Here is a 24,302-nt window from a genome sequence, read left to right on the forward strand (position 1 = left end):
TAAAGCTATTAATGGAATAGTCACTACTGGGGAGTGGAGATCCTAAATATAAATCAAAATTCTGATGTGCTAATCCTTAACAGTGAAAACTTCAGTGCTGTCCTGGAGGATATCACAAAAGGTAAAACGTCTTTGGTATGTGATCAAACCTATTCTATGTTAAACCTGAAGTGTTCTTTTAAAGCCATTGAGATATTGCCTAATAAAATATACTGGGGCTTTCCCCCACTATTCCAGTTAAATGTTATATTATGAGAGCACATTTATTCCTATAACATGTTTATTTTTAACATTTACTAAAATATTTTTAGCATAATACTGCATGTAGGAAAGATATTCTTTTGAGTGAATGCTATAATCACTGAGAAAAACGCATAAGCTAAGTTTAAAATAGATCAATATCATTTTCATAGTTACAATGGTACTGACTTAAGTTTTATGTGAAAACTTGTGTTTCCTGAGTAAGCTTTTAAGTAGATGGTTACTCATGGAAAATTTCTAATTTATGTTGAATCTGTGGCAGTTCAGAAAACTCTTTGGAGTTTTCAAAAAATTTGTAAATGAATATTTTGTGTTCTAAATTTTGCATTTTTTCATTTATCAATCCTATGATTTATTTTAGTTTTCTGAATTTCACTTATAATTTTTATCAGTTGATAATCTGTTTCCACAACTGGAAAAATATTTTTAATTCATTTTGACTTTAAAGTAAATCTGTCTGCATTCCACATGGATAATTACACCAGTGATGAAGACATTGATGATGACTTTGACACCCAGCTCATCATTCAACAGAGTTTACAGGATATTCACAAGCCAGGAACTGGACAGCAGTCACCTGAGGATGAGAGGTAATGGTTATCTCTTTGGCAATGCATTATAGGTATTCAACAGTTGAGACTTGTCATAAGCATGATGCTAGTGTTATGACAAAAACAGAAGAGAGAGTCAGAACTCAAGGAGCTATCGTTTAAATAGTATCTATGAGACGATGTCTGACCAGACAGGAGAAATTAGAAAATAATTCAGAATTTAATTAGGCAGTAAAGAAAATAGTTGGAGGAGGTTAGTTACAAATATGGGTGAGGAGAGGCAGACTGGAAATCAAAAAGGAGAAACAGATGAGAATTTGAAGGGCTAGAAAACCCTAATGCATCAAGGAAATGTATAAATCGAAGACACAAGTTGTTGTCAGTCTTAGTGGGGTGGGTGGGATAGGGTAAAGTCTTTATTCAAATCAGAAGGAATAATTGTGTAAACTTAAACCCAGAAGAGACTACCCCTTCGGAAGGGTGCCGATTCAGAGTTCTGATATGACAGCACTAGAAAAGGACTCCATGGACCCCTCTTCTTATTCTGTCCCTTTCAACTTGTGGTAAGATGTGATGCTGACAACTAGAGACTTGCCCTGGATATTGCCTTTGGGATCTGCAGCCAAGCACACCTCGTCAAATGCTGTCTGGCTGGTCAGCAGTTCAAGCCCCTGAGTAGTTATCAGGGGTGATAAACCATTTGCTTGGGATGGTGACCTCTATTTGCCTGCTGGAGGTAAAATGGGATAAATGTGTTTTAACTCCAAGAGATTTTAAAATTAAATGTAGAGATGTTGAAGTTTATCAAACCTACAGTTGGGTTTTTTTATTTTTTAAAGTAACACTCGGAGTGATTGTGTGTCACACTTTTGAGCATTTCTCATTTAAATTTTAATTCTCATTACCTCTCTATGTGGTAGGTAGTAGTATTATCCCCACTTAGAGGTGAAGAAACTGAGGCATAGAGAAATTAAGCGACTAACCCATAGTTACAGAGCTAGTAAGTAAAAAGCCTGGCTTCAGAGTCTTTGTTCTTTATCACACTATACCTACACTTTTGTGTTAAATTTAGAAACAATCTTTAAAATAATCTTTAAATAGTTAAAAGTTTTGTAAAGAAATTGGATTTCATTGGATTACCTGTTGTATTAACCTTGTGATTAACTTTGAAGTCATGATTTTACATTGAAAGGTAAAAGATTTTAATTAAGAGTATTGAAATGTTTCAAAGAAATTAAAATTGACTATAGTTATATATTTCAGTTATTAGATTTGAAAGAATTGTATGATACTTAGCAAGGTTTACTTATTTGATCAGGTACTTGAAGGAATTAGGAAACAAGCATATACTTGAGACAGGAGCAATAAAGCGCTCCCCCCCTACAGAAAGATGTCCAGTCCTAATCCCCAGAATTTATGACTATGTAACCTTACATGGCAATGGAGAATTAAGTTTGCAGATGGAATTAAGATTGCTGATGATAGGGAGATTATCCTAGGTTATCCAGACAGGCCCAGTGTAATCACAAGGGTCCTTAAAAGTGGAAGAGAGAAGCAGAAGAAAGAGATCCTGAGAGATGGCTGGGTAGAAGGACATGGCCCAACATTGTTAGCTTTGATGGTGGAAGAAGGGGTCAGTGAACTAAGAAATGCGGGTGGCCTCTAGAAGCTGGAAAAGGCAAAGAAGTGGATTCTTCCGTAGAGCCTTCAGAAGGAACACAACACTACCAACACATTGACCTTGGTCCAGTAAGACCCATTCTGTACTCCTGAACTGCAGAACATAATAAATTTGCCTTATTTTAACCCACTCAGTGTGTGGTAATTTCACACAGCTGTTATAGAAAACTAATACAATGCTAAATCAATAACTACAGTTTTAAATGTTTAAGAGAATTTGGTTGACCAGATTGTAAGCAGGACAGATTGTCTAAGGGAATTTATTATCTTCAAGCTAGGTTCATTGAATAATCAAAAGAAAAATGGAAAGGTGATCATTGTTATTTACTAGATTTAAAAAATAATGCAAGATCCATAAATTGTTCTTTAAAACTTTAAATATTTTAATAAAAATATTACTTAAAAAAACTGCTAATAGTGTTTTTTGAGCACAGATTCTGACCATGAATATTTTTTTGAAATCTTACACCATGATTATTTACTTTTTAAAAAAAATAATTTTTGCTAAACTCAGTGACACTATAGAGTGGCCATTTAAATTTTAAGGTGATAATATGACATTTCCATCCTGGACAGCTTTGATTCAGTTCAGCAAGTATCGACTGAGGGCCAACTGTGATCTGTGTTCTCACAGTTCTTGCCCTAAAGAAACTGATGAGGAAGACATGAGAAAGGAGTTTCTTTGGAGCACATAAAGGGTTTATACTACGTTTTGAAGTATTTCTATTATGCCTCAGTTATGGCCTCATTATAAGTTTACTCCTGGTTAACTACTATTGACTTTACCCTTTCCTTTTGCTTTATATCCTTAACTTTTTCCCTCAGTTTTGGAATTTCACATATATTTTTTTCCCCTGCAGCTTTCTGAGTGCTTACTATAAGAAGATAGTTGAAACAATAGAGACAGTTAAGTACTCTTCTTATTCTATCCCTTTCAACTTGTGGTAAGATGTGATGGTGACAACTAGCAGCATTTTCCCTCTGAGTTCAGGAAGCCTAGAAACAGGATCTCCCAAATGCTGAACACTATGGAGTCCACAGCTGATTGTCAGGAGTCTGATACGGGCTTTCCTGAGAAAAACTACTTCAGCACAACTTAGCAAAGAACTCCTGGGCTCCTCGGTGAACAGAACTGTTTTCTGTATGTAATAAGATGACAGGTATTCACAGACCCAGGTGATATGGAATGCTAGATGAAAGACCTTACCGCTTATTTCCCTGCATGTGTGTTAGTCACCTAGTCATGTCTGACCTTTTGTGACCCCATGGACTATAGACTGCTAGGCTCCTCTGTCCATGGAATTTTCCAGGCAAGAATACTGGGGTGGGTTGACATTTCCTTCTTCAGGGGATCTTCTGTACCCAGGGATCTAACCCAGATTTCCTGCATTGTAGGCGAATTCTTTACTGTCTGAGCCACCAGAGAAGCCCTTATTTGCCCTATGCGATTTACATTTGTCTTTCATAAAAGGTGGTGCCAGAATTTCATTCTCTCATGCACTAACCTTGATGATGGAATTCAGAAGCAGTATGGGCTGCCTTGTACGTGTGCCAAATGTGAATATGTCCTCATTTGACATACTAATAGGTAAGGAAGATGTATTGTCACAGTTGACCAAGTACCATTCAGCTTTTGATGAAGCAGATGAGATAGGCTGGCTTCCTCTCCATAAGGCTGCAGTACAATTAAATAAGAACATTTTGGAAATCACCCTGAAAGGTAAACTCCCTTTACAACTCTTCTTTGATGCTTCTGAGAAATAAGTTTAAAATTTATTTTCATATTTTAATCTGTGTGGTCTAACTGGATTTATTTCAGCCTCAAAACTCAGTGTATGGGAGCAAACCACCCACAATGGTGAGACGCCACTGTTTTTGGCTGTCAGCAATTGCCTCTTAGAAAACGTTAGTTTTCTCCTTCTCAATGGCTGCAATCCAAATACCAAGAATGTCGAAGGCAATTCACCTCTTCTTACAGGTAAATTAACACCTTGGCTCTGGAGAACAGTCTGTGGCCTGTGTCTCCTCTAGACCCAGGGGCTTCACAGGCAGTCTTTTGGTGCATAGTTGCAGCACTGTCACTAATCCCAGCTGACCACATGTGGTATCTGACTCCCAAGAAGCTTTGTATAGACTGGCTTGCAAGGTGAGGCAAAGTGTCTGCCCAGTTATGAGCTGGTTGTTTGCCTGATACCCCAGCTGAACAAGTTAATCTTGGTATAAGAAATATAGAAGAGGAGCAGAGTAGGAAGAAGCAGCCAGTGTTTGGGTAAAGTCGGCAGATTAAATATGAATGACTAATTTTGCTGCCTCCTGAGTCTTCAGGAGAAGTACAGTTCATTAAATGTTTTAAAGGGTTAAGATACAGAAGAATGGAAAGACTGGAAGAGGAGACAAGAGTAACATGATTTTTAAAAATCAGAAGAGCAGACAGATGAATGATTAACAAGTGACAAGAAAGCCAAATCTTAAATTGGAGTGGGGAGAGCCAAAAACCAGTGCAGCTGTATCAAAAGGCCTGGAAACTGTTGGCTACAGTTACCTCCTGGGACACAGGGATGAAGAACAGCAGCTAAAATAGAAAAATTGATTGAAAACTATTAAGAAACCAGTACTCAGGTATCTAGATTACTTCTCCCAATCTGCCCTGCTGGGTCAGATTCCTCCCCAACCCCAGCAAAATTTTGGAGGTTTATTCTCTGAATAGTGTAAGCAAAGGTTCTCAGGACTGGAGATTATTAGGCAAGGGCAGGAATACTGGATTTGAAACACTGGAGGAATTAAGCAAACACCAGCTGAGATCCCCCAGCTCTCCTCCACCAAATTCTAGAAAGCTGGTAGCTAGAACTTCACCCTCCAAGAGAAGGCTTCTCTGATCAGCTCAAGGAGAAAGAACTAAAAATAGTGAAATTGGAGGTTGCCCAACAAATGGCCCAGGCATATCAACCTTCAGTTAAGTCAGTGTTTAGAATTTCCAGTCAGATTTTTAGTTTCCAATTCTTAATCATGAGCAGATATCCAAGGACTATCTGAGAAAAGTCTCCAACAAGCAAAGATAAACAACTTGGAAGAAACAGATTATTTAGGGAAAATAAAATGTAAGGGAAAGTTATCATTAATTTTCTCAGAAAAATCAATGAAAGTTAATAAAATATCAGGATACTACTAAAAAAAGAACAAATAACATTCTTGAAAATTAAAAATATGGTAGAAATTTTTTAAAATGCTATAAGATAAAGTTATGTAAGCTTTATCTTACATAACTGAAAAGAAGAAAAGAAATGAAAAATAGGAAAGAAAAATAACTAAGAACTAGGATGACCATTGAAGAAGGGCAACATGTGAATAACAGAAATAGCAGAAAGAACACACAAGGCGGCAGTGTGCCATCAGTGAAACAGGTCAAGAGAGTTATTTCCTAAAACAAAGGACGTGTGTTTCTAGAATGAAAGGGCACAAAGTGCCAACTCCATGATTTAAAAAAGACCCAATACCCTTGGGTACTCCATATTTCTAGTCTTAGAGCAATTATAGCTCTTTATATCGGAGAAGGCAATGGCACCCCACTCCAGTACTCTTGCCTGGAAAATCCCATGGACGGAGAGGCCTGGTGGGCTGCAGTCCATGGGGTCGAGGAGTCAGACACGACTGAGCGACTTCACTTTCATTTTCACTTTCATGCATTGGAGAAGGAAATGGCAACCCACTCCAGTGTTCTTGCCTGGGGAATCCCAGGGACGGGGGAGCCTGGTGGGCTGCCGTCTATGGGGTCGCAGAGTCGGACACGACTGAAGCGACTTAGCAGCAGCAGCAGCAGCAGCTCTTTATATGGCATATTATAAACGGTGGTGAGCAGAATTCATCCTGATTCAGTGTGACACCTAGCAAGGTTCCTCAGACACAGTTGGTGCCAACAATTAGTGAATGGATAGGGAGATGGATAAATTAAGTTCTAGAATCTTAAAGGACTAAAGATTATCATCCAAATGTGAATTAACAGCATAAATGCATAAATACCAGTTAGAGAATTTGGTTTACAAAGTGTGAGGTTAAAAATTATTTCCTAATTATAGCTTTTTTTGTTTTTCTTTATGTAAAGCAACTACAAACATTCCTGGGGCTGTACTGGATACTTAAGTTCCTATTTTCTTGAGAACATAAAGATGATACATGAAAACCTTGTTTTTCAGCCCATAAGTAGCCAACAGACAATGAATAATTGGTCATGACTTAAAAGCAAGTAGCCCATATTGATTAAAACACTATTAATATTACTTAATATGTACCTCATTTTTTTCCTAAGCACAAATTGTTGGCACATGGAGGGCAGGTAGGAAGAACTCCTTAAGAAGCCTCAGGGAAACTAGCTGATCAGACACTCTGGCCTGAATTTCCTGTCGAACATGACGCCTCCCTCACTTCCAATTTCCCAGCTGTTCTACAGGACTCCTACGATATGGCCTCCTTGCTGATCAGCCATGGAGCCAATGTCAATCTTTTGTGTTCCAACAAGAGGACAGCGCTCCACGAAGCAGCCAAGCTGGGCAGACGGGACATAGTGGCACTCCTGCTGGCTTCTGGGGCATACCCTGACCCACAGAGCTCCTACGGATTCACTCCTCTTGCTCTTGCTGCCCAAAGTGGACACACTGAAATCATGGAACTCTTATTGCAGAAAGGCAAGATTTTTCTATACAGTCAGCACACTTTTACTAAAGGGTAACATGGCCAAAGTGTTCTCCTCTTCACTGAGAGCTTCAAAGTAATAGAAGTTAACATTTCCTTTAAGCTTAATATTCATGAAAGTACATGTTAATACATTAGCTACTGAAAAAAACCTAAAATAGGGATTGAATACTTCTTACTTGCTCTGAAGTAGATTCCCTGAAATTTCTCGGCTGCAGTTTACTCTTCTACTTAATGTTCCCTGACCATGTTAAGAGGATGGTTGCTTTCTGTTTAATTTTTGTGTGTGACTGTTCTTTTTTAGATTCATAGAATGAAAGGCTTCACAAAATCCTCTATATGTTTTCTCTGCTTGAGCTAAGTGATGAGGCAGTCCAATTTGTTACCAGATGAATTATTAGGAAATTCTTCCTGATTTCTTCTTTGTGAGTCCCAGTTCTCCTCTCTAGTAATAAATAAAACTCTGAGAGAAGGGGAAAGAAGGCAACTTACATATGTTGACTACTTTCTCAGCACCAGGTATTAAGCTGCTTATTTTACCTCAGACAGTCTTCTGCAAACCCTGTGAGGTAGGCATTATTCTCATTTTACCCTTGAGAAAAGTGAGGCTCGGCGATGGTACCAGTTGCAGGACTTCCCTTCAACATATCCTCTCCTGCCACCAGTGCTGTAGCTATGGACATCTTAGATCCTGGTTTAACTCGCAGAGACCCTGGCTCAGAGAACGTTGGCATTTACTGTCTTTGAGGAGATCCCCCCCCCACCCCGCCACCACCATTGATGACACTGTGAGACGAAGCAGTGTATTATCTAAAGCTTTTGTTCAAAGAAGCAAATCTTTCCCAAGATTTCATAAAGTCCCAATATTAGAATTATCTTCTTTATTCTCCTCCCCATTTGTGTCCAGAAGCCTTATTTCTTTCTCTAACAGCAGATGGTCCTGGTTTCCAATTTTCTAGACTGCACAGAACAACTTTATGCTTTTTAGACTTACCTAAATCCTTCCTATCATATAAGGAGAGGCTAGTTCCCAATAAATGGCCATAAAACATTTCAAGTAAAATGTTTTGAGTGCTATCAGAGATGGCTCAGGTCATTAGCTGGAAAAACAAAGTAAACACTGGATCCTTCATCTGCAACCTTTTGTGCAGATCATTGATTAAAACATAAAGAAACAAGAGAAGCAACAGATTTTAAATCCTTAACCTTAAAAAAAAAAACAAACAAGTATGGGTTGACCTCAGTGAGGGGGCGTCTCCCTTAGGTAAGCCCCTTTACAGTCATTTGCTCATGGCTACTAAATAACAGAGCCAGGCTTTGACCCCCCCAACTGTCTCATTCCAAATCACATTAGTTTACCACCCTGCATTGCTAGACTGGTAACATAGCATCATCATAGATATAGGCCCTGGGTCTGGTCCACCTGGCATGAATCCTGACTACCTTGCTGACTAGTTGTGCATCTCTGGTGAAGTAATTTAATCTCAATGAAGCTGAGTGTCTTCATCTTTAAAATGAACATGTTAGCATCTACCTCCTAGGGTTGTTGTGAAGTTTAGAGATTACTATATACATAAAGGAACTAGTACCTAGTGAGTACTCGTTACATGGGGACTTATTAGACACTTCTTGAGTGAACTCTGGGAGTTGGTCATGGACAGAGAGGCCTGGCATGCTGAGATTCACAGGGTCGCAAAGAGTCGGACATGACTGAGTGACTGAACTGAACTGAACTGAAAGCATTCTAGAACTGGGGTTCTGGAGCAGCCATTTTATATTCTAATGATTATGGAGTCCACACTAAATTAAAGTCACCATAGCTTTTTTTACATGAGCTATGAAGGGGACCAGAGTGTCCTCCTTTTCTTTTGTCCATTCGAATGCTACTCTTTGTTGAAAGCCCATTTACTCAGAGGCCTTCCAAAACTGACCCAAAATTCATCTCTCCTTCCTTCACATCCTAGTCCCACTTACAACCCCAGCCCCACTCACAGCCCCAGCCCTGAGATCTTCAAGAAAACAGCCTGTGTCTATACTCTTATTCCCCACACCATTCACAGAGCACTTAACTTACAGGGTACTGTACTATATACCCTTTTAACTATCAGCAGTCTCCACCTTCAACTAAGAACAGCTAGTGTCTCTTAGTATGCACAGTCTCCTAGCAACAAGTTAAAACAGAACAAATACCCCTTTCCACCATAAGATCTTCATTAGATTCATGGTGACATAGTTCAACAGGACGGTTAGTGCCATCTTATATGTGTGTTATGAGGTAAGCAAGCTTTTGTATGCAGGTCTGAAAATAAAACCTATAAAATTATTTCTCCTGAGATCCTTAAGTTAGAAACATGTAGTTTATAAAATTACTCTGAAAGCCAACACGTGTATTTATACTTGAGAATACTTAAGCAATACAGTGAAAAGACTCTGCATAACATCACTCTTTCTCCTCCTAGGAGCTAATGCTCTTGGTCAGGCCTCTGACTCTTCTTCCATCTTACTTGAAGCTGCTAGCGGAGGAAATCCAGACTCTGTGACTCTCTTGCTAGAGTATGGAGCTGATGCCAACGTCCCTAAGAATTCAGGTCACCTGCCCATTCATGTAGCAGCTGACAGAGGTCACTTGTTGTAAGTTCACACTATTGCAAATAGAAATAGTAATAGCTATGGGATTGGGGGGTGGTTTCTGGGAACTTGATATTCTTCATCTCTGATCCTCCAACTTCAACACCACTTTTTAAATTAAGAAACTCTTGACCAGCTAGGAATTGGTAAATTCAGATTCCTCTGTAGCCACTGAAGAGACATAAAACTATCTTATCAGGTCACTTGGCAATGCAGGGAGCCTTGTGTCTCACTGACTGGGATAGTTCTGAATTTTTTATTTAGACCTGTAACTTTACCTGGTATCAGAGATTTTGCATGCAGGAACTATGCCTTTTTTTTTTTGGTTGGGGTGTCTAAATATTACCTGATACTAATACCACCCAGTGCTAGTATAAAACAGGTCAATGCTGCATCTTAACAAAAAAATTTTAACGCACTTTGAAATTCTGTCTCAGAGCTCTGAAGACTTTGGTTCCCGTTACTGATTTTGCTGCCATTAAGCGGAGTGGCATCAGTCCAATTCACTGTGCAGCAGCAGGAGCACACCCCAAATGCCTGGAACTTCTCATCCAGGCGGGATTTGATGTGAATTTCATGCTCGATCAGAGAATCCGCAAACACTACGATGACCACAGGAAGTCGGCTCTGTATTTCGCTGTATCAAATGGTGACCTCTCTTCAGTTAAGCTGCTTCTGAGTGCTGGAGCTATGCCTAATCAAGACCCAGTTAACTGCCTCCAGATAGCCCTCAGGATGGGCAACTACGAGCTGGTAAGTCTGCTGCTACGGCATGGGGCGAACGTTAATTACTTCTGCAGAGTCAACCCTTTACATTTCCCATCGGCACTGCAATACACACTGAAAGACGAAGTCATGCTCAGGATGCTGCTGAATTATGGGTATGACACAGAGCTATGCTTTGATTGTCCTCATGGAGACAAAGTTCATCGTTTCTCTGCTTCTGAAGGCTGGACATCTACAGTTATCAAAGATACAATGGTAAGTACACACCATAGCAGCTGTCACCCTGTGTCGTTATTATTGGTGGCCCTGAACTACAGCAACAGATAAAATTCCATTCTTTCCAGAAGCTCTGGTTGGAAAGATTTTAATACGATAAATATATGATAAACCTGATGACAGAAAGATGAAAAAAGTACAGAAACAGTTTGGAGGAAAAAGTGATTTAACTCTACTCAGGGGATTTCACAAATGAAGCAACATCTGCACAAGGTTGCGAAGAATGATTGCAGCCTTACATGATCACAGTTATGCTTTTTCTTTGAAGAAGTGAGTTATCTAGCTAGAATGTTTCTGGGTTCCCTGTACTCTAGGTTTTTGACTCTAAACCATTTGATTAATGATTTTCTTTTCTGTCACTTTCTGGTGAAAAAAGAATCCCAGTAAATGTTGCTGACTTCCCTCTTCTTGAGACATTTTTCTCTTTGCTTTCATCACACCAGTCTCCTACTTTCCCCCTGCCTAACTGGTCGCTTCTGTTTTCCCCAACTTGAGCCTTTCCCCTGATTTTTCAAATAGCTGCCACCCTTCAGGCCTCATCTCAAGTGCTACCTCTTCAGAGGCCCTTCCCTACCGATCTTATTTAAGGTAGTTCTGCTTCTTAATCATTCTCTTTAATGCTTTTATAAACTTTTACCAGTTTCTGAAATTCTTTAATATTTTACTGATTATCTGTCTTCCCTACAAATACATAAATGTAAGCTTTTGTTCACCACCTTCATCAGCTTACAGATCTATGCTCAGATAGATGTACTATAAATACTTGAATTCATATTGTTAAAATCTGAAAATATAATGAAAAAAATCTTTGGATCAATTCTGAAAAATAAAAAGCAAGTATTTTAATATTGTATGTTACTTTTAGGTTATAATTAATGAATGACTTGGTTAATTTAGGTAATATGTCAGCTTGTATGGCTTCCTGACTTTTCATATAGTATTATTTGCCTTCTTACATGGGCATCTTGTCTGCTGCTGCTAAGTCGCTTCAGTCATGTCCAACTCTGTGCGACCCCAGAGATGGCAGCTCATCAGGCTCCACCGTCCCTGGGATTCTCCAGGCAAGAACACTGGAGTGGGTTGCCATTTCCTTCTCCAATGCATGAAAGTGAAAAGTGAAAGTGAAGTCGCTCAGTCGTGTCCGACCCTTAGCGACCCCATGGACTGCAGCCTACCAGGCTCCTCTGTCCATGGGATTTTCCAGGCAAGAGTACTGGAGTGGGGTGCCATTGCCTTCTCTGCTTATTTTGTCTAAGGACATGTAAATCACTTAAAGGTAGAAACTATCTTACGCTTCAAGTATCAGGGTGGGACTATGTTATGAATGATAGAAAACCCCAAATAAAGGTGGCTCTAATAAGATGGCTTATTCCCCTTTCATAAAATAAAGGCAAATGTAAATAGAGTTCTAACTGGACAGTTCCATGATTCACAGGAGAAACCCACACCCACACTGCAGTGAGCAGGATGGCTGGCAGGAAGGAGCGCACACTTTGCTCTTCTGTAACATTCTGGGAGTTGCTCACACTTCCACTGACATCCCATTGGCTGGGACAGTCAGGTGGCCACATCTAGATGCAAGTGAAGCTGGAAATATAGTCTTTATTCCAGACAGGAGTGTGGGCAAACAAAGGGGTAATAAATATTATCTAACAGTCTCTTTTAAATCCTCATTGTATCTTACAAAGTTCAGGAGAGTTAGTAGTAAATATTTTTCCCAATGATCCCCTGGAAGAGGAAATGGCAACCCAATCCAGTATTCTTGCCTGGAGAATCCCAGGAACAGAGAAGCCTGGAGGGCTATAGTGCATAGGGTTGCAGAGTTGGACACAACTAAAATGACTTAGCATGCATGTATGCATTTTTCCCAGTGTTAAAGAGTCAAGAGATGTTTTCATGTTCGACACCTTTGTTTGTAAACGAAGAACCTGAAACCTTTGGTTCCTGACTCTGAGTGTAGTGTTCTTTTGATGACTATGTTAAAACACAGATACGTAAGTTTTTCATTTACTTTCATGGTTCTGATTTTCTTCCTCAGTTCTGTGAAGTAATAACTTTGTCGTGGCTGCAGCATCTCTCTGGGAAGGTTGTTCGAGTGATGCTTGATTATGTTGACCAAGTTAGGATCTGTTCAAAGTTGAAAGCTGTGCTCCAAAAACAGGGCCTCTGGTCAGAAATCCATTTTATCTTGAGTAAGTATCTTTCTTGAACATTCTTACCAAAAAATACTAATTGAACTCTTGTTTTGCAGAACATTGTTCTCTTCAGTTAAAAGCTTGACCTGAAGAAACCAAGAAAAAGACTATTCCTACCAAAAAAATGTTATTGTATATACTTAATGTGTACTTATTAACCATTTCCCAATAGATGAAATCTGTTACATAATTATTTATTATATAGGCAGATAATAATTTCCTTTTGATCCCATGGAACACCATAGACACAGGAATTAAAAACTATGAAATGGGGCTTCCCTGATGGTCCAGTGGTTAAGAATCAGCTTGTCATTGCAGGGGACATGGGTTCAATCCCTGGTCAGGGAACAAAGATCCCACATGCCGATATACTGCAACTACTGTGCTACAGCAAAATGAAGATCCTGATAGTTGCAAAAAAGACTTGATGCAAGCAAATAAATAAATATTAAAAAAAAAACAACTATGAAATGGCACTAAAAACAGGGATGAGAAAATGCTAAGATCTAAGACTCTAAAGGATAGTAAATGACCCTTCAAACAAAATTGTAGCACCTAAATCAAACTAAGAAGAATTTCTTTTATCTAATTTCCCCACAGAGTCTTTAGTTTTTAGTCTGACCCCAAGGGGCAGGACAGGGGGTTAATACATGTAGATGTAGGAGCTTTAGGTCTCACAGGCCAGACCTACAATTGATGCCAATCTTTGGACTCTAACATGACGTGGTCTGAAACCATAGCTACAAGATTTGCAATGAGAAGTGAAAAGCTACTTCCCAATTTGGTCACAGCAAAGGAAAATCTTGGTGGCTTAAGTATAAAATACATTGGCTAAGATCACTGAAAAATCAATCAATTCTTATTCCTTTTGGATAATGTGCCTCTTTTGCATTTTAGCAAACCCTCGCTCTCTTAAACATTTGTGCCGCCTCAAGATCCGGAAGTGTATGGGGCGTTTGCGTCTGCGCTGCCCCGTCTTCATGTCGTTTCTTCCACTACCCAGTCGTCTAAAGGCATATGTACTTTACAAAGAATACGACCTTTATGAACAAGGAATTTTCACAGGAACCTGGTAATCAAACTATTCTGGATGAAAAGGTACAGATCTGCAGATGTCTTTCTTAAAATTTGACTTGTATTTCTCACTTTACTTGGCGACTAAAATCTCAATGCAGTCTAGGTTCTTCAGAGAGTCACTCTGAACATAGCCTCTCAATAGATGGCTAGCATTCTGAAAGGCAGTTTTATAAAAATAAAACCCAAAGTAAAAATTTCAACTAAGATTATCAGTTCTAATGCTATATTGATCTTACATTAAATGTATGAATTCATATTTTTATATGCCCAAAATAATAAATGCGACCTCTGATAATTCAAGTTAATTCTTAATAGTAATACTTTTTATAGAGAAATACATATATAAAATGCCTTAGTGCCTACAATGGATAAAGTATTGACCCAAGTACCTGATCCTAGAAATTAGCTGTTCCTGTACATAAGTCCCAAGACCAGCTTAGTGTCTGTTTATGTGTAGAGTGCAGTACTGAGGTAATTCAGCTGAAAGAGAATCTTCAATTGCAGTTTCATCATTAACGGGATACATGTATTCCTTCTTTCCACAAAACCCTGGCTAAGCGTTACCATTTATTGGTTCATGTGATCACTGGAATAAAAACTAAAAGTATTTTCAAATGGATGATGGTTTATGATTTCTACACTGAGTCCAGTCCCATAGACAGAGAGGAGTGGCTCACTGGTAAAAGCAGTTATAGATATTAGTTTACAATTTTGTTTCTGTATATTCTGTGTTGCATTTAAATACAGGTTTCTGGATGTGGAAGTGAGGAAAGAAACTGAGAAGACATTCATTCAGCCGCACCTGTGTACCATCATATGGCACATCAACACAGAGGACAGAGGGGCACGATTAAGGCCACAGGCCCAGTCAGTTATAGCTTGATGTTTATGTGTTCAGTCTTAGCATACATTTTTTTTTTTTTTTGGCATAATACAGTCCTTCTTACAGAAACTGAAGCTGTATGATTTCTTTCTGATGTAGGGATTCATGGCTATATAAGACTATTTCAGTAAGTACAGACTTAAAATTACTTTTATAATATAGTTTTCACATAGAAAATTTGCAAAACTAGCTGGCATGAATAGTTTTTTTATTTTTTTTTAATCAAAGTGTGGTGTCTGTTTATAAATGAGTGCTAGATTATATGTATGTTCATATACAAATATATTTAGGATATACATGCATCTAGATAAATTATATAATTCTAAAGTTAATTTCATCTACTCCCTGGACCTCCTACGAATGTATACATTTCATAAAATTAAAAACAAATTAAAACAGAAACTGCCAGTAGAACAGAACTTGGTGAATGTTATAGGGAACCACAGAGAGCACAGCGGATGTATTTTCATTAGTATTACAACTACAGGCCCAACCCACATAAGCTGGCATACACAATAACCTGGTCCTTTAAACTACAGGAATTCCTTTGAACAGGACCAAGCACAGCAAGTATACACTGTAACATGTCTACGGTAATTACTGAAAAGTCCCTTAATTTTTCTAAAAGGAAAAAAGTCACTAGATTTGATACTATTTCCCCATGAGTGACATTTTTTCCCCCATTTTAGTTGTTATGGGATTGCAATAGAGTTAGATGTGTAGTAGTATCTTAAAAGATTAAGAAAAAGTCCATTTGTTTTATAAGCATCATTTGAAATTACTCGGAGCAATAAAATTCAGAGTATATACCAGATATTTCATACAAAAAAGACTATAAAAAATCATGGACTTTATTATACATTAAAAATCTCCTAACAGCATATTTCCTGAAGCCTTATCAGGAATACTTATTTTGACATAATGAAAAAATAAGTTCTCCACTCCACATGTATACCACCATTACATAAAGTCAGGTTCTTCAAATTTAATTCTAAAGAGAAATGTAGCGTAATTTTTAATTGCATATACACGATTAATAGTATCAGTGAAATAAGAATTAACCAATTCACTAACATTACAAAATCACCAAATATACAAAGCGGTCTTGCACATTAGTTATAACTTACTCCCCGGTTCTCATATTAACCTAAGTAAATTACATATGAGTACAGCCACAAGAGATTAGTTAAAAAGTATAATATAGTTCCAGTTTCAATTTTTTATGTAGTATTAATTACTATGGAAGAAAAAAAATCTCATGAAAGAAGAGCAAGCCAAACTTGCTAAAAATAAAGTCAAAGACTTGCTTGCTATAATCAGTGTGTTTGAATATTTAAAGTACAGTTTGAATGCTTGGGAGACTGTTATCAAAGTCAATGTTAGTATTTTCATTTTATTAATTTGGGTGACAGATTTTGCAAAACATAGGCTCTTAGTCTGTCAGCATGTATAAGAGGATTCAACTCAAATACTTGCAGTTCCTATATATAACTCAAAAGGAACTCAGATGCCTTTACCACACATGATTACATGTGACATAGAATGGTATAAACACCCCAATATCCTTTTCTCAAGCATAAAAGTAACATAAATTTACAACCTCTATACTGTGGGATCTGAGAATTCTTTTGAAATTAAACACAAGGAAATTGAAATTAAACACATGACTATAATCATTATAGTCATGGCAAAAACTAGACTGGGGACTATGTTCAAGATAACAGTTTCAGTTCCTTGTTAGCAAGTTTTCTCAATTTTACAAGGGGGAAGGAATAATTAGGTTGCTATCTATTGACTTCATTACCATAGTTACAAAAGTACGGTTGACACAGGGAGCATGAGTGCCTAGCAGAATTAGGTAGACTTAATTTCTTTCCTTTTAAAGAATCCGTTTTGTTAATGTCTAAAAACCATTAAATGCAAGGTTGAATCCGAGAAAGATATCCCAAAATCTAATGCTGTTACCACCAAGAACATCCAAAAGCTTGAAGGGATTTCAAAGGGGAACAAAGGTCGGCTTGAATGAATGAAATGAAGTTGCTCAGTCATGTCCGACTCTTTGTGATCCCATGGACTGTAGCCCACCAGGCTCCTCGGTCCATGGGATTTTCCAGGCATGAATACTGGAGTGGGTTGCCATTTCCTTCTCCAGGGGACCTTCCCGACCCAGGGATCAAACCCGGTCTCCCGCATTGTAGGCAGACGCTTTACCGTCCAAGCTACCAGGGAAGCCAAGAATCCATGGGGAGCCTTCTTTAAACAGAACATAGAATTTATTAAAGTTGATGCTTAAGTATCTGCCATAATGGAATAGTTCACATGGTTCTACAGCAATGAAACAGAAGTTGAATCATCTAACATTGTTAAGCCCACACATGACTTCTGATTGGCATTGGAATGCGCTCTGGTCTGATCTAGGGGCATGAGTGTGTTATTGTAGAAATTCCTAACAAGATATGACTTAAGAAAAGCCACAAGTTTGTCCAGCATGCCTAAGTCTCAGTACCTTTACCTTTCATCTACATTTTGCCCAAGAGCGCTTACCAAGGGCAACGCTTTGCTACCATGCAAAGCACCAGCCTGGTTAACACTGTCTCCTGATGCTGACCATGTTCCTTGCATGGTGGCTGACAAGTTACACCTGAACTAAGTGAGGTGGCAACCTTATAGTATAAACAAAAGACTTACTGAGACAAAAAGCTTACTAATCCTCAAAAACATCTTAAAAGCAGGATGTGCCATGGCTAACCAAATGCTGATCAGAGAAGAAATTTCAATTTCTACAAAAAGGAATGATGCACAAACTACTGTGAAAGCGTTCCCTTTAGCAAGGACAAAATAAACTCTTTTCAAAAAGTATTCCATAAATTTCTACTTTTTGACTGTATGTTTTGGTAACATAAGGCTTCAAAATAATGATTATTAAGTAATCATTATTCCCATTTGGTACATGGCTAAAAAAAACACCACAATCCTATATATAATTATCTATTCCATTCCTACAGAAAACAGTGTATATACATTGTGAAACAGCTAAGAACTATATGCCATTTCTGAATCAGAACTAAGAAGAAAAAACTATATGTCAAATAACAAAAGGCTTTTTTCCTTGTAAAATTAGTGGCTAATCTCTTGAAAATTTTAAATATATGACTATGTAAAATATTTTGTTCAATATATTTAACGTGGCTATATGTACTTTTACATGTGAAACACAGGAACATAATTTCTATCAGCAATGTTAAAAATCCGAGTTAAAAAAAAAAAAAATCAAGTTCTGTCATAGAATTAGGCAGTAGAGAAGTGTCATTTTAACCTTGGCACCAGGTTAAAATCCTTCCTGGGTTGACTCTCCTCGACCAAGCACTCAATTACTTTTCAGGCTTTCATGGAATTAGACCTTTTACTATACTCATTTAAAGAGGATAAGTATTTACAATAATTAGTGCAAATTATTCTCTGCTCACATATTATTTGCCTACACGGATATAAAGTGGTGATCAGTATTTTATAAAAACATGGAATTATGAAAATACTGTGGGTATCAGTCTGAAATTTAAAAGATTACATTTTTAAACTAAATTCTAGGAATTTTTACTTTAAGCAGGAAACATAATTGCTATAGAACTTCTTTCTAAATGTCCCTTGATTTTCAATAAAAATTATTTCACACAATGCAGAAAATACAATGTATTTATCCTGTAACAATCTTTACATGTTAAATCCTAATCTAAAACTTATTTGAACAAAAAAAAATTCCCTTTAGTAAATTCCAAAATCTTATTTTAACCATTACTGCTCTGCAGCAATAATTCAAGTCCCAACCTGAGAACTAAGAATGTGATAATAAATGCCGAGGGCTGTAGCAATCTTGAAATGAAGACACTTAAGCTTCTTTCCCACTGGCATCAGGTATAGTCCATCAGAGAAATGCGAGCAATCCAAGAAAACGCCCTGAAATCTACAGTACCACCTGCCACAATTTGAAACTTTAAGTCTAAAACCTCTACTTTGTAAAAGTCCTATTGCACACTGTTAAAATATTGGCAAACTTGAAAAATCTTCTATATAAGGATTTTAAACCTATTCAGTCAAAAGCTTCCTCACTGCCAGCAAAATGTTCCTAATGAAAGAGAGGGAGCATATCCATGAATATCTGAAGCTGAAGAATAAATGATTTCTTATGGTCATAGCCAATTACGATGCAAGGTAATAAGTTCACAATTGGAAGGAAGAAAAGGCTTGAGCAACTGTAATTCCTCAGCAGTCTACTTCAGGGATATGAACAGGTTTCTTTCAGACATGTGGAATTTAAAATTACTGCATAGTATATTACTTCTCAGGGGAAAAAAAATCAACGCAAACCTGTTATCAAGGTTAATATTAGTTTAAAAAGTGAAGTTAAACAAGCAAATACAAATTTTAGTCTCCTTGATAGTTCAACATTGTTGTTACCTTGTGCCATTCTACCACAGAAATTGTCAACAAATTCCAAGGGGGGAGAAATATCAACCAAAAACCAAGGATAAGTTTATGCTTCTGACTCTCTCTTCTTTCCTTCTTCTCCCAAATCACTCTCTTCTGACTGGCTACTGCTAAGGACAACAAACTGCCCCTCGCTACTGGCTTGGTTTGGTCTACTGGAAGCAGCTATCAACCGACTTTGTTCTTCTAAGTCCTATTGGAAAAGACAGAAAAGAAACTGAGTTAATTTAATTTAATTTTTCAAATGGAAAACTAAGCAGTTAAATACATACTTGAGAGCAACTCCCATACTTTTGTCATAAATACGTATGCATAATTCTGGCAACTTACTGAAAACAAAGACTACACAAACCAATGTTAACACCAACGTATATTTTGACACCATTCCAGAAATCCTATCAAAGTCAACATTTTATCATCTGCATTTTTACAGTTAACAACTTACATTCAGGCCATTATTATCTCTCACTATAAACTAGAGAAAGTATATACAGACATACATACTTTAACTACCCTTGATGAAAGCCATATATATCTCCTCTCAAAAAACCTGCTTTGAGGAGACAACCTTCCAACCTTCACTGGAATATTAGTTTGTTTGCTAAATAGCAAGTCACACTAGAAGAGGGTGATAGAGGATGAGATGGTTGGATGGCATCACTGACTTAATGGACATGAGTTTGAGCAAACTCCGGGAGATAGTGAAGGACAGGGAAGCCAGGCATGCTGCAGTCTGTGAGGTTGCAGAGAGTGGGACATGACTTAGCGACTGAAGAATAAGAAGTCACACTACATGTCAATATAACTATAATGTAAACATTGTATCAGAAGACAGATGTCAGGAATTCCCTGGTGGTCCAGTGGTTGGGACTCTGCGCTCTCACAGCTGAGGGCCCGGGTTCATTCATGGTGGGGGAACTAAGATCCCACAAGCCGAGCAGTGAAGCCAAGAAGACAGATGTCATCCTTTTCTACTATGCTGTGAATCATGTTTATGACGTAGCTAAGCGAGTGGAAATGGAACCTTCACTTGAAAATTCCAATATGAAAGTCACAGTGCTGAATTAAGGAAACTCTCTGTAAACATCATACCTGGTCAGAGAAGATCTAGACATTAAGACTGCATACCTTCTCAATTTGTTTTTGTTTACTGAGTTCTTTCTGTTGCTTCTCTTTTACTCTCTCTATTTCTTTTTGTTTTTCTGATGCCCTGCGATCCTGAAGAATAGATGAATACAACTGATGAATTAAATATGAAATAACTAACTTTTCAATTAATATTACCTTTGTAACCTTTCAAATTATTATTTGCATTTATATGAGAAAGCACACCAAAAATTTACATCCTAATGTTAGCCATTTATCCAAATTCTAAATGCTATATATCAGCAATAGCATCTATTGTTAACTTTGTATAGCAAAATCATTTTTATTTACTTGTTAATATGAGAGCTCTTGTATTACTTGAGTTAATATTCTTGGATAATTAAGTATCTTAGATTCTTACCAGTTCTGCATGCAATGCTATCTGTTTTGCCAATCCAACAGAATCACAAATCTAAAGAGGGAAAATGTAAGAAAAACTCAGACAGTTCATACATCAAAGTGATAATTTCAAGTATCCAAATGGCTGATATAACTAGTTTCATAACTCATTATAATACACTTTTTCAAACAAAAGTTGATTTAAGAATGTTCCAGCCCCAAAACCAAGCCTCTGTGTATTTTCTTCAGTCTGTGAGCTCCTACCATTGGCTCTCACATTTTTCAAGTCCCTCACTTCTTATTATCTCAGATTCATCACTAAGATGGTAAAGCTGCAAAGAACAAAGCAAGCAGCTACTGCTGCTATTCTAAGCTGGAGATATTTGGAAATGGCTGATTATGGGAATATTTTGGATTCCCAAGACAAGTTAATGAAGCCAGAAGATTGCACCAGCTCTCAATGGCCAGGAAGACACAGGTCTGTGGAGTCAGATAGCCTAACCCATCAGCTCAGCTCTCTTCAAAACAATAGGCTTTGGTGAAGCAACTCAGTTGGACTAGACAAAGTTTGGGAGTTTTATCCAGAAATCTTAGTAAGAACTTTGACACATATTTCACAATAGAAACACATTTTGAAAAGCCAAGTACCTTTTCACCCTCGTTGTTTGATTCAAATATGTAACAGACTGATGACAAGTTGCTTTCACTTCTCCCTCCTGATGTCCGAAGAACAAATCCAAAAAGCCTCTTATTTTCCTGATGTGTAGCATACAGAACTACACTGGGTAATGGAAACTGCACAGAAAACATCAGAAGCAAACATGAGATTTTTTCAGACCATTGTAACAGCACTTCTATATATGACAAACTCACGTACTTAGTTATTAAATAGCATAAACAGAACATTAGAGTCAATCATTTTTCTTAACAGAATGGTAATCCAAGAACAAACAATCTCACATTTGGTTTGGATTGCCAGGAACATTAAAAGGTTGTTGAATACTGAATTTATTAGTCATTTACACATTTTACAAAGTCAAATTCAGTAATAAATATGGTCTCTGTTATTAAATGATTAAGCAAGCACACACCTGCAGCTATTTCAAAATAGATAATTATAAAATAAACTCAACCATGCTGGCCTTTTAATTCTTTAATTTGTTAGTTTCTTTGTTAGTCACTCAGTCGTGTCCAACTCTTTGTGACCCCATGGACTGTGTAGCCCACTAGGCTCCTCTGTCCATGGGATTTTCCAGGCAAGGATACTGGAGAGGGTTGCCAGTTCCTTCTCGGGGGATCTTTCTGACCCAGGGATCTTCCTGATCCAGGGATCAAATCCGGATCTCCTGCACTGTAGGCAGATGCTTTACTATCTGAGCTACCTTCTTTAGTGTATGCTATATGTTCCCTAACTGACGGATAAATATAAATAGTAAATATCGCACCAGACTGCACTGATTCTTTCAACTACATGGAATGTTACAATTTTTTTTGGAGAGATGGCCATAAACTCAACTATAACCACCTAAAAATCAATCATAATTCATGCTTCCATATCCAAATATACAGAATCAGGATTATCAGATATAAGATGTGTATATGTACAAAGAGACTTAAAGCTTTAAACACGCAGAACTCACCGTGAGCCTTGTAACTTGTGTCTGTGGATCAATTAACCTATAAATAAATAAATAAAATTTAGGGGAAAAATGTTAATTATGCTAAAATTATGTAAATATTTTTCCCCACAGTTTTTTGAGGGACAGGTTACTACTTACTTTAAACAATCACAAGTGACTAATAAATGTGATTCTGTCATACGAAAGATGTTATGGATGGCCCGGGCAGCTAAAATTTGGCGCATTGTTTCATAAACAACATCTGGATTGTCATCTGATTTCACCTCCATAGAACCAAGGAATCGGACAATAAACAACTGATGAAGAATAGACTCTACAACAAAACAAGGTACATTATGTAATTTTAAATCCCACATTTCTTTTCCTAGGGAAAAAATACACTGCCTTCTTTAGGTTTTCCAGTGAAATATTCACTCTAGCAGAAGTACTCAGAAATAACTCCTAACTACAGTGTTCATGTTACAGAAAAAGTAAGATCTCAAATTCCAACAGCAAAAGATTATGCTTAAGCAACCGGTGATTCTGAGTTAAAATAATTCCTTTTACTATTCTGACAGCTTTACTGTTAGTCTGAAATTATATCAAAGTAAATAAGTATGGGAAAAAGAAAAAAAATAATTATGCTCCAGAACCAGAAGAAAATAGCTGTTAGGAAGGTCAAAGGATATCTTATACAATGAGAATCTGACTATGAGGTCAAAAGTATGATATTCTATAATTTTGTGTGAATAATGAAAACTTAAGTCTGAGTAAGTTCTGTTGCTTTAAGTGCACTATGAGTAAAAAGAAAAAACTGTGAAGATACCGTTAAAACATACAGCAGAACAAATGTAAACAACAAATTCTTCTCGCAGTTTACTGCTCTGAGAATCTCTAAAATATAAGAATACTACACTTATTTTACCTTCAGTTTCAGACTTTGTACCTCCTCCAGATTCTCCAAATGGATTTGTACGCCTGAAAAGTATTTTAAAAAATTATGATCCAGTGGTCAGTCACCATGAGCCACAGGGAAGCAATCTCAATCACTGAACCCAGAGTTAAAAACTAACAGTCAGAAAACCTTGTACACACATTTTTTAAAAGCTCAAAAATACCCCTTCCTGTTAAGGAACACTACTGATGACCAACTTACTTGTTACAAAGGCCCCTGCCCTCACACTAATAGGCTGAACTCAAAGCTGCTATATTTCAGAAAATGTAGACAGATAGGATGTGTAGCCATAAACATACAAAAATCAACATCATAATAAACCATGTTGCAAGTTCCTGAATTTAAATAAACCAGGACAGAGAAATGGCTGATTTAGCTTCAACTTTAGTTACATGAGAAAAATGCCAGGAATTTCCTTGGATTGTGGGGGGGGGGGGAGAACCTTTTAGGTCCTCTAAGTAAGTGACGCAAATTAACTACAATAATTTGAACATTTTCTAGTATTAGACCTGATTTCTCAAGGCACCATAACAGAATGCAAGAAGAACAGCTAACCAGAGATGGAAGCAACTTCCTCCCTAATTGTGCTTGGGTCATGACACACCCACAATAAAGGAAGAAAAGTACAATCCAAAGTAGGATTTATAAGCAAACAGAGAGCTAAATGGTTCTAAGATAACACTGGCTTTCAGATAACATGAAATTGATCTCCCTAAATATGTATCTGACCTATTATATCAAATGCTAAGTATATTCCTATGATCAAATGTAAATTATTCTTTCTTTGCCTCAGTC

At 37.5% G+C, this 24,302-nt stretch overlaps 3 protein-coding genes across 5 annotated transcripts in view; 2 read left to right on the forward strand and 1 right to left on the reverse strand.

Annotated features, from left to right (window-relative positions):
• Positions 1-891, forward strand: part of DNAH12 (dynein axonemal heavy chain 12) — a 191,553-nt gene extending 190,662 nt beyond the window's left edge. The window contains exons 76-77 of one of the 2 annotated variants that reach the window (XR_015151493.1): positions 84-121; positions 710-891. The gene's annotated coding sequence lies outside the window, so the exon portion shown is untranslated. Of the gene's footprint in view, positions 1-83; positions 136-709 lie in introns of both variants that reach the window. The other variant, XR_015151494.1, reaches the window with a different exon arrangement.
• On the forward strand, positions 79-15,032 carry ASB14 (ankyrin repeat and SOCS box containing 14). The gene is made up of 11 exons (XM_086367374.1): positions 79-135; positions 710-851; positions 3,353-3,397; positions 4,079-4,212; positions 4,312-4,470; positions 6,926-7,171; positions 9,638-9,809; positions 10,244-10,787; positions 12,847-13,000; positions 13,901-14,101; positions 14,828-15,032. Exons 2-10 carry the CDS (start codon positions 730-732, stop codon positions 14,077-14,079), a joined length of 1,755 nt encoding a protein of 584 aa, XP_086223500.1. The 5' UTR covers positions 79-135; positions 710-729; the 3' UTR covers positions 14,080-14,101; positions 14,828-15,032.
• Positions 15,033-15,793: 761 nt separating this feature from the next.
• The window catches only part of APPL1 (adaptor protein, phosphotyrosine interacting with PH domain and leucine zipper 1), a 34,462-nt gene continuing 25,953 nt past the window's right edge, over positions 15,794-24,302 (reverse strand). For both annotated transcript variants that reach the window (XM_086367360.1, XM_086367361.1), the window contains 7 exons: positions 23,478-23,530; positions 22,712-22,886; positions 22,574-22,610; positions 21,582-21,728; positions 20,956-21,006; positions 20,577-20,666; positions 15,794-19,641 (listed from right to left, as the gene is read on the reverse strand). In XM_086367360.1, the coding sequence (XP_086223486.1) occupies positions 19,495-19,641; positions 20,577-20,666; positions 20,956-21,006; positions 21,582-21,728; positions 22,574-22,610; positions 22,712-22,886; positions 23,478-23,530 (700 nt within the window). In that variant the 3' untranslated portion in view covers positions 15,794-19,494. The remainder of the gene's footprint in view (positions 19,642-20,576; positions 20,667-20,955; positions 21,007-21,581; positions 21,729-22,573; positions 22,611-22,711; positions 22,887-23,477; positions 23,531-24,302) is intronic.

Source organism: Bos grunniens, chromosome 22 (genome assembly GCF_055505025.1).
Source record: "Bos grunniens cultivar Pamir isolate PY7600 chromosome 22, Bosgru_T2T1.0, whole genome shotgun sequence".
Classification (NCBI taxonomy): Eukaryota; Metazoa; Chordata; class Mammalia; order Artiodactyla; family Bovidae; genus Bos; species Bos grunniens.

Bases quoted from the DNA above. Each gene is read 5' to 3' on its own strand.
- ASB14 (XM_086367374.1), top strand. From the start codon at position 730: ATGGATAATTACACCAGTGATGAAGACATTGATGATGACTTTGACACC. The intron at 852-3,352 runs GTAATGGTTATC...TTTCCCCTGCAG, and splicing joins CAGTCACCTGAGGATGAGAG to CTTTCTGAGTGCTTACTATA. The intron at 10,788-12,846 runs GTAAGTACACAC...TTTCTTCCTCAG, and splicing joins CAGTTATCAAAGATACAATG to TTCTGTGAAGTAATAACTTT.